Source organism: Semicossyphus pulcher, unplaced genomic scaffold (assembly GCF_022749685.1).
Source record: "Semicossyphus pulcher isolate SPU_LCO1_2020_fin unplaced genomic scaffold, fSemPul1.0.p SCAF_21, whole genome shotgun sequence".
Lineage (NCBI taxonomy): Eukaryota > Metazoa > Chordata > Actinopteri > Labriformes > Labridae > Semicossyphus > Semicossyphus pulcher.
In genome coordinates, this window is record NW_027211695.1 from 677,759 (window position 1) to 688,145 (window position 10,387).

Sequence of the window (10,387 nt, forward strand, 5' to 3'; positions counted from 1 at the left end):
TGACTGTTCACGTTTATAAGATGAAAATATATTTCTTCTCAGTCTCGAGTTATGATCGGAGATGTGTGATCAGAGGTTTGGGACATTTTTGGACATGTAGCTGCAGGTCGGGAACGGCTGTCGTAACACTCGTGATTCTCTGACTGACAGGACCACAAAGTATAACTCCACTGTTTGTCGTCTCATAAGACAGATGATGGTTTTGGCTTTTGCCTTTATTACAGACGACAGCTGAAGAGAGACAGGACATGTAAGTAAGATCAATAAAGCTTACCTGAGACAGCGGGGGACACCGTGCACCAAATGATCAGCAGAGCGCGAGTCGAACCTGCCATCAGTGCGTCGAGGACTTCACCACCTGAGCCTGTCTGACACACCAGACGACCGATATCAGCTCAGATCAAATATATTGATTCTGATGTTTATGTTTTACAAAATCAAAAATCACCTTTTTACTAAACTTCTCATCCTACTCAGTTCAGTACAACACTGACATTTCAAGGTCGCCATAGTAGTGACCTGTCAATCACAGGTAGCCCCGCCCTAACCCCTCCCCTCTCTCTGGTCTGTGTGACTCTCAGTGGGAGCATCAGTGACTAAATGAACATCATGCTGTGTTGAAGAAGACTTGAAACTAGAGACTGAGACCATAAACTCATCAGGAACATGTTTACTGAGGGAATAACTCAGGAGAGGAGGAGGAGCATGTTCTCATAGACTTCTATATACTCAGACTACTATAGTCGCCCCCTGCTGGACATTGGACAGACTGCAGTGCTCTTCTGCAGTGCCGTCATTTTTCAGACCCCGAGGCTCCCTCCTCTTCTTACAGTGTGCAGCCTCTCAGTCGGTCCCCAGTGAACACACAGCCTCACACTCGGTCTCCATCCGATCTTTATTACTCGCAGATACAAAAACAACAACAGAAAGGTAAGTAGATGTGTCCGGGCCTCCTAATGAGGCTCCGTCTCAACAGTGCATGGTCTTCCTGCTCTTCTCTAATCTTACAAATGAGGCCTAACTCAGCTAATCGACACTAAAGGCCACCTACTGTAGAAAAGAACAAAGGCAACGTAAGGCAACAAAGAGCTAACAAGAAAGAAGCTGTCGGTCGAGCAGAGGTGGACAATGTTACACAGTAACTATCCTAAATTCATCACTTCAGAGGCTTCAGTCTAATGGTTGTTTCCACTCGTCTGTACGCTGGATCCTGGTGAAACTTTGGTTCAAACATCCACATGTAAGTCAATCAGAAGTTAATAGTCAGTGTGCAATTGGCTGCCAATTAATACACAAACTAATGCGGGTTTACAATCAAACAAGGAAACGTTTTCTGGCTGAATAAAAACAGGATGAAATGTTCTCTCCTTCAGTTTAAAACTACGGTGGCCGGCAGGGACAAACTACTGCAGCGGCAAAAAGGTTTCAATCAGGGGACACAGGCTGCAAAAACTCTACAAACAAACACAGTGACAGAAACGTGCTGCAAACACACGAAGGATGCAGTCAGAGACACGCTGCATCTCTTAAACAGAAGAGCTCCAGGCCTGTAGGGGGCGCTACGTGAAGCTGGAACTTGGTGAAACTTATTTTAGTGAGAGATATTTTACAAAGGAGATTTGGGTTACAGGAGGACGAGGTTTAAAGGCCTGTGGGGGGCACTGAACTGTCATCCCTGGAGCCCTCGTCTGAGCGGACGTTAAAGGAGCAGTTCGCCCCGCTGTCAGTCACAGCTGGTGTTCTCTGTAATCGATTGAAGCAATAATATCTGAAATTGGCGCCGCAGCTGTGGAGAAAATCGTACAAACAGCTCGTGGTTTCGCCCATTCCACATTCCTACAACACCCAGCATGCATTGCGCCCCTCCCTCTGAGAGGAACGGCCCAGCGAGAGACGCTGGAGTGAAATACGACCGTTTTTCTGCAGGCGACGGCTCAGAGCGGGACAGAGTCTGAAACACGACGAGAATATACCGGTGGATCGTCTGAAACATCTTCAGCTCTGCAGTCGACATTTCAAACCCGACGATTCTGAACGAGACGACATCGGAGGCGGCGTGTGAGACTGAGGATAATAGCTCTGCTAGCTGCACGGCTAACTGAGCTAACTAGCTAACAGAAGCCGCAGCAGTAACTGTAATCAGAGACTAAAGTTAGTCGGGGTTTTTGTTCCTGTTCTGAAGTTTTGTAAAAAAGAAAATCTCAAAGTCTCTCTCTCTTTGTTCCACTTAGCGCCCCCTACAGGCCCGGAGCACTTCTGCTGTGATCAGTGGGTTAGCAGCGTTTATCTGCTTGTTTCTGACTTTGCATTTTGTTTTGGATTATTGTCTTTTTTCTTGAAATTGAATCTTGCAGCCCGTCTCTGCTCATGAAACCTTTCGAGCCGTTGCAGCACGCTTGCTCTCGTCGGCCGCCTACAAACCTGATACGTGAAGAGTGCAACTTAAATAAAGAGCTGGAACGATGAGACTGAACTGATGAAAACACTGTAAAAAGTTTGACAACTGAAAGCGAGATGTTTCTGTTCACAGTATGAGTCTCCTCCCCCTCCTCGTGTCTACAGAGACTTGCGCTGCCTCTTCATGAAGGACATGGAGTAGTCCCCGGCCGGCGTGCTCTTCTGCCTCTTCATCTGCACCTGCGACTGCGCAGTGAGCTGCAGCTTGATGGCGCTGGAGTTCACCTTGGCCGCACACAGCAGCTCCTTCATCCCCTTCATCTTCTCGCTCTGAAAGACGACCACGGGCCCGGCAGGTGAGGGGGAGGAGGAGGGGGACGCCTCCTGATGCTGCTGGGAGGAGGGGGAGGAGTCTGGGCTCGGGGATTTGGGTTTTCCTTCAGCGTCTCCTCCTCGCAGGCCCTGAGAGGAGCGACGGCGCCCCCCTCCCTCTCCTATCTTCTTGGGCTGAGCTGCTGCAGGAGGCTGGGAGGAGGGGGAGGTGGGAGGAGCAGCAGCAGGAGGTGAGTTCTGCTCCTCCAGCTTGGACTCCCTCCTGGGGCCTCGTCTGCGGCCCTCCCGCGGGTCGTCGCTGGACTGGTCGTCTTCGTCATGAGACTCGGGCTCTTTGGTGATGATGGACACCTTCTGACGCACCTTCGATCAGAACACACACACACACACACACACACACACACACACACACACACACACACACACACACACACACACACACACACACACACACACACACACACACACACACACGTTTTAACTACAAAGCATCAACACACACACCCTAAAGGTCAAAGGCAGATCTATTCCTGGGGTCTCACCTGAGCATCAAAGCGGCTCAGGGACTGGACCAGGTAGGTGGCCCAGCCCACGTGGAGGACCGGCGTGGGACTGCCCTCCTCCCACTTACAGATGCCGTCATAGAAACGCAGCAGGTGAGCGAAACAGTCAGAGTCCTGCAGAGCTGAGAAGGCGGCCGCCTGCTTGGGCTCCTGACAGACGGAGAGGAGGGGGAACATGTCACACACATCATGAAAACACACAAAACAAATGCTCATAAAGACCTGAACGTTTCCTCTGCTGGATCAGACCCCTCCCTGCTGGTACGACTCACCTTGTCAGCTCCCTCTCCCCCCTCTCCGCCCTCCCCCGGACTCTCTGCAGCAGTAGCTGTCTCCTTCAGCAGGTTGGGGATCACATCGTTTGCAATGTCAAAGAACTCCTTGTAGATCTCCTCGTCCTCACGGAAATAGTTATATCTGCAAGAGGAGGAGAGAATGTAACCTGCAGGACGGGGCTGATTCCTCACCTGAGGACGTTCAGATTAAAGACAGGGCTGTTTGACTTGATTATTAATCCAGACAACAAGTGAACTCTGCTCTCACGCACGCACACACGCACGCACGCACACACGCACACACGCACACACGCACACACACATTCCTGTAGCTGCAGAACAATGGAGGAGCAGGAAGAGGAAGCTGATGGATGGGGAGGGAATGTGTGCTGTGGAGGGTCACTGCAGGTATTTTTAGCTGCAGGAGGAGAGAGTGTGAGGATGCAGAGCTGGAAACTTCCTGACTCACTAACCACACCCTGCACACTCACTGGGAGCAGAGGAGGAGGCGTACGGCCTCAAACATGTCAACAAAAACTGTCCCGTGAAAACATTTGCTCAAATATCAAGTTCTGAGAAAACGTAGCCGAAAGAAAAAACACATTTATATTTTAAATTCATGTTTGATGCAGTCACAACACACGTCAGCTGTGCATGTGCTGCCATCATGTGTTTGTCTGGTGCAATCACACCTGAGGCAGATGACCTCACCTTCATCCTTCTCTGCTCATTGTGTGAATAAATATTAAGCTGTAAACATCACGCATTAGAAACGAGACACGGAGGTTAAATTAGATTAAAAGTCACCTAAAGGACTAAAACTGGGTCTTTAAATAAAACTTTAATAATCAGCTTCATGAATTTCAATTACAATTTAAATATCTGTTTTTTGGAAACCTGATTTATGAACTTAATTCACCTCAAAATGTTCAGATTAGTGGCAGCTAAACCGCTGAGACAAAAAGACGTGTTCCCACTCGTTTTAAGGAGTTTTTCTTGATAAGTAATATTTTTCTCTCAGACGGTCATATAATTTACCGGTGGGCCTAGTACTGACACATTTAACCCCAGTGTTATTCCTCCTTTTGTTTAATGATGCAGGGTTCATGTCTCAAGCTTCAAGGTGGGATTATTACACCTGTTATGTTCCGTCTCTGTGTAACGGCGGGGCGAAGTCGTTCATTAAGGGCCCGATCAGACAGAACCCGAACAGTCAAGTTTCAAACTAAAATATGCACCGAGGTTTACATATGCAATCTGAGTGAGGGGCTAAAGGGAATAAATATGTTCCAGGACAACATAAATTATCTCCAGGATATTTGGTCATTTTAATCAATATCCAGGTGTTTCCAGGACCGGAAAACTAGTCTCTAAATATCCAGGTTTTCCAGGACGCGTGGGAACCCTGAAAAGGTTCTTAGAGCTGAAGACAAGTCTTTGGGTTTCTGACTGTTGCAAACCTTTGAAAGCATCACTTTCTAAAAGCTCAGCGTGTGTAACTTATAATCTCCTCACATCTAAACAAAGTCCAGCTAAGACGACGGATGAAAGGCCGGAAATGGAAATGAAATCGCTCCAATCCTAAAATGAAAAAAGATATTTATAGTAGAAACCTTTTTGACGTTTGTTATACTTCATGAATTAAACAAATCACTCAGTAATGTACAAAAACAATAAATCTATTAGTCACAATCTAGATCAGGGGTCTCCAGCCCTGCTCCTGCAGAGCTACCTTCCTGCATGGTTTAGGTGTCTCTGCACTCTAACACACCTGATCTGAACGTTATCAACCAACTGAAGCGTCTCAGGGGATTGCTAACGAGCAGATCATTGGAATCAGGTGTGTTAGAGTGCAGAGAAACCTAAACCATGCAGGAAGGTAGCTCTGCAGGAGCAGGGCTGGAGACCCTGATCTAGAGATGCACATGAGCAAAAGGTTTTCTATTAATGTCATATCATTGTTTGAACCTGTGGACTCGAGTTGAACCCAGACCGTCAGACGTAGTGTGAACAGGAAGCGCTGGTTATGCTACGTTAGCATCGACGACTGAGAAGCTACATTCTGTTATTAAAGGGACATTTCAGGTTTTATCTTTATATAAGTAATCCTTGTTAGCTGAACACACGGAGGTTTATCGTCTCGTAATTTAACTTTGAATGCAAATAAGAATATTATTCACTCAGCCTCCTCGTGTGAAAATGTGTCCTGATCACCCCCCCTGCATGAGGCTCACCTGTTCTGAACTTTAACCTGAAACACCTGCGTGTGTGAAAAGCAACTCACTCCTGCATGACCTGAGCGGCCTTGGCCCAGGCCCTCAGAGCGTCCCGCACGTTCCTGTGTCTGTAGTGGAAACCGGCCAGGTACATGTAGGGGTAGATGTGCTCGTTGTTGTAGTGCTTCTGAGCTGAAGTCACAGCCTGAGAGAGAGAGGCACAAACACATGTGGATGAGAACTCTGATCTGATCTACGTCTTCTTCCTGCTGATGGAACCCTCTCTAACCTGCAGGTGAATTTTCAGGGGGTTCTCCTTCCCTGGGATTGGTTCCTGATCCTCAAGGTCTGCCAGAGTGCCCATGGCCATCGGATACCTGAGACACAGAGAGGACAGGTTTACATAGATGCACTTTATACGAGCTGTGACATCGTCTAAGAAGCTTCACCAACATAAACTCACCTGTCCAGGTCGCCTCGCTCGTACAGCAGCCAGAGGAGTTTCTGTTCAACCAGGAGGAAGCAAAGAAAGAGGTCAGGAAGGAACACGTAGAAATCTTACAGTGACTGCTAAATGTAAAGTAACGGACAGTTTGACTGCAGAGAGAGAGGCCTTTCATATATCTATATCTTTGTACATCTTAACTTGCTATTAATCTGTTTGCTGATGTTTAAAATTAAACACTTAGTGTTTTATTATCTAAACAGATTAAATATAATGTTCAGTACATTTCCTCAGCATTGATCCCATCAGTAAAGATTGGTGCAGCCTGAGAACACGTCCTCTTCGCTAACATAAAGATGTTGATAGAATCTTTAGCACACACTTCTTTTCTTGTGGACTTTTAATTTGAAAAAACTACAGGAAGTGTTGAATTTCATTGATGTTAAGTAGAATCAACACTTTCCATACAGTAACAAAATAGCATGCGAGCTAGTTCTTGTCTCATGTGGTCTGAAAAAACGGTAAACTCAGTAAATTCAGCAGCAGAGGGGACCGAACTCTAATCAAACAGTTAGATCACATCCGTTCTTCAGTTTCAGAGCGCCCTCATTCAGGTCACCGCTTCCTCCGACATCCAGCATCAAACTGAAACTTGTGGTGTTTGAGTTCAGTGCTCACCTGCTGCAGCTGCAGGAGCTCGGAGCTGTCGGTGTGCAGGTCCAGTGACGGGTTGATGGCACAGACCATGAAGGCCACCTCCATGTTCCTGTCACACTTCATGTAGGAGCCCTTCAGATACAGCCAGCTCTGACACACACACACACACACACACACACACACACACACACACACACACACACACACACACACACACACACACACACACACACACGAATATTACAATCACAGGAAGGGGATAAAGAACACACATTTTGGTGGAACATTTCTGCATCATCGGTGCTGCGTGAAACCACAAGGGGAAATTCCAGGTTCTGACACATCACTGAACCGTGTGGGTTTGGCGAGCTGTTCTGGTGCACTCGTACATGTTGAGTTAACAGTGCGAGAAGGCTGGAAGTTTGTGTACGTGCTGAAGAAGTGTTTTTATAGAGCTGAGCAATAAAACGATCTCGATTCAGGAAGGAGAAATGTTTTACTTGATATGAATAGATCGAACAGAATCCCCAAAAGTAGAGGAAACTGTTGACATTTAATAGATACGACACAAACAAAAGATATGCAAGTGTTCTGGATATCTCAAAAGAGACAGAGCTCAGAATAAGATTCTCTAGAAATACGTGATTGAGCAGGAAACACAACAATTTCTTTCCATCACCTGAAAAGAATGAATCTCAGAAATATAAAATACTCTGTCAAACCAGATAAAGTATTTTATTGACTCGACGTCTGGATCACGTTATCAGAGGAGAAAGGCGGGCCAACGTTAGAGGCAGCCGAAGAATCAGAAACACTGATTTTAACATAAAACAGGCTTACTGAATGGTTTATTAGCAAGACGAGATTCTAAACTATAAACAAGCTCAGCTAACGTTAGCCGCAGCTCTGGTCCAAGCCATGTCTGATTGATAGCATTGGAGAAATATTTATTTCTAGCAATAAAAATTGCTTATTTTATCTTTATATACCAGTAATCATTGCCTTATATAATAATAATAAAAAGAATAATAAGTCTTACATATGTGATGGATAACAAATATTTATATTGATCAGAATAAAATCCTGTCAATCATGATTTTAGGTAACTTAAGGTTTGTCCTCACCTTCTCACTGACTCCTGCTGCGACTGTTTGTCCTCGTCGGTCCTCGTTCCCCTTTCCGTGCCAGGTGACCTCGGCCGTCTCTTCCCCGTTTTTACCGAAGATCACCCAGGCGTGGTCCTCTGACAGCGCCAGGTGGACGTCCTTCAGACCCAGAACCTGACAGGCTGCCACCACAGCAAATGCCACGCCAGAGCTGTCCAGTTTGGTACCTGAAACCAAAGTCTCGATCACTCTCTAACAAATAAACATAAAAACTCATTTTCACTTCGTACAGTGCCATACCAGTGATGAGACTGAAGAGGGACTGGATGTGGGCCCGGTCTTTGAAGTAAGAGCGGCTCAGACTGTTCCAGATCACATCAGAGACCTTCTTCACCAGTTCCCTGCTGGACCCAGCAGCAGTCCTCCTGTACTGGGACAGGTCCACAGCGCCGCGGATCTGAGCCGTGAAGCGCTCATACAGTGCAGAGATCATCCCCAGCTCCACCGTGGGGAAGCACGAGCTGGGACAGTCCGGCTCCAGCGGCTCAAACCGGACACCAGGAACATTTATGGGGATGACCCGGTTCACAGCCAGGAAGTGCTCAACGAAACCCAGGACCAGGGAGAGGAGGGCGAGGTCCGGCTCAGACTTACGGAGCTCAGTGTCAAACAGCTGAACCACGCCGTCGATCCCCCGCAGAGGAAAGTGCTTCTTCTGGGACGAGTGCAGACCCATGATGTCCACCTTCAGACGACTCAGACGCTCTCCTCACCTGCACGACTGAACGTCACAGATTTCACATTTTAAGATCCTTGTTATGCATTTCTTTTATCTTATTTTTCTCTTCAGTGGATATAAATTTTCCATTTAATTACATGCATTCATTTTCATCTGTAGTTTTTATCTAATAATTCCCATTTTATAAATTGGATTTTACTTCCATATTGTTATTATAAATAAAGGCACTCTTTATGTTGATTGGCAGTTTTCATGTGAATTTGATTTCCTCTTATAAAGCACTTTGAGCAGCATTTCTTAATTAAAACAAAGTTTATTTGAATTATTATTAAATTTAAAGACTTGTTTTATTAGTTTTTACTTAAGCTTATTTTAATGCACAACTGCAAATGTAAAAAAAAAACAAAAAAAAAACAGCTTTAAATACTTATTATTATATAAATTGAACAAGTGTGTATTTTCCAGATAAACTGAGCGACATTGTTATCACATTTATTACTGGTACACTGTCTGTCTATTGCATGGAGACGTGTCGATATTAATGAATAAACCTCCTTTCAAGAATCTAATCAAAAATAACTGTTCTTAAGATATCAAATAAACAAATAAAATATAAACCAGGACACTGACCCGCGGCTGAGCAGCTTGTCTCGTTGCATAATGTTGTTACATCAATGCCGATATCAGGAGCATGAGCAGCTATATGGCGCCTTGGTGGGCGGGGCACTCCCTCTGCTACACAGCTACTTACATTCAATGTAAAGCTGCTTATAAAAGCTAAACGATCATCTCGATTATCACTTTATTGGTCCCAATGTCTCCGCAATATCATATATTATCAGAATATTTCAGTAGAGACCGAAATACTACGTTAGAAGGATTCATTTGCTAGCCTGCGTGGTTGGCTTATGTAGGCTAACTAGCTAACTTTAGTTAGTTAAATTAACGTTAGCTGCCGAATTAAGATGGCTATATGTGTTAGTTCGCTGAATTAATACAGAGTTGTGTAATAAAAGGAAGCACAGAACTATTCTGGACAATAAAGAGACCCACATTGAGGTATACAGCTTGAAAGAGCAGGTGGCTCAATGATGATAAGCAGCTAACAAGCTAACAAGCTGCTAGTTAGCTAAACTTTGCACTTTAAGATAACACTTCTTGCCCCAGCACTCTCGCGGAATGTACAGCAACAATATGCCGCAAAACTGACTCAATCTGCGCTTTAATAAAGGCACAATTTGACTAATTTGTAGGAGATTCCAAACCTGTTTTCTCACAGCCTCAGCCACATGTTTTTGTTTGTGTCCCCCTTCTTTTGCCGCGCACTTCAGTCTGCCAGAAAATCAATTGCAGTGCGTCACCAGCGTCTACGTTTGCGCGCGAGAGCAGATCTCAAAACTATATATGTGAAGCTGTAAAGGGCTGTGGATCGCAGATAGGCCTATCCATATGATTATAGATCTTCACCACTGCGCATACAGTTTTCTCTTGTGTATGCTGGGAAATGTAGTTTTTAGTGACTTAGTCTAAACATCTCCAGCAGAGGGCAGCAAGATGTCATTATGTGATATATGAGTTCAAAATAGAACAAAGGTAACCATTACATAATGGAAAACAGGCATAACACTGTGTACAATCGTATAAAATTGTACTATA

The 10,387-nt window shown here is 45.3% G+C and overlaps 1 protein-coding gene across 1 annotated transcript; it reads right to left on the reverse strand.

The window, feature by feature from the left end:
* Window positions 1-883: 883 nt before the first annotated feature.
* On the reverse strand, window positions 884-10,047 carry men1 (multiple endocrine neoplasia I). Its single transcript, XM_069672299.1, has 10 exons — window positions 9,997-10,047; window positions 8,293-8,773; window positions 8,011-8,219; window positions 6,908-7,036; window positions 6,248-6,288; window positions 6,074-6,161; window positions 5,853-5,989; window positions 3,566-3,710; window positions 3,273-3,443; window positions 884-3,093 (listed from the first exon to the last, which is right to left on the reverse strand). Exons 2-10 carry the CDS (start codon window positions 8,726-8,728, stop codon window positions 2,557-2,559), a joined length of 1,893 nt encoding a protein of 630 aa, XP_069528400.1. The 5' UTR covers window positions 8,729-8,773; window positions 9,997-10,047; the 3' UTR covers window positions 884-2,556.
* Window positions 10,048-10,387: the final 340 nt, after the last annotated feature.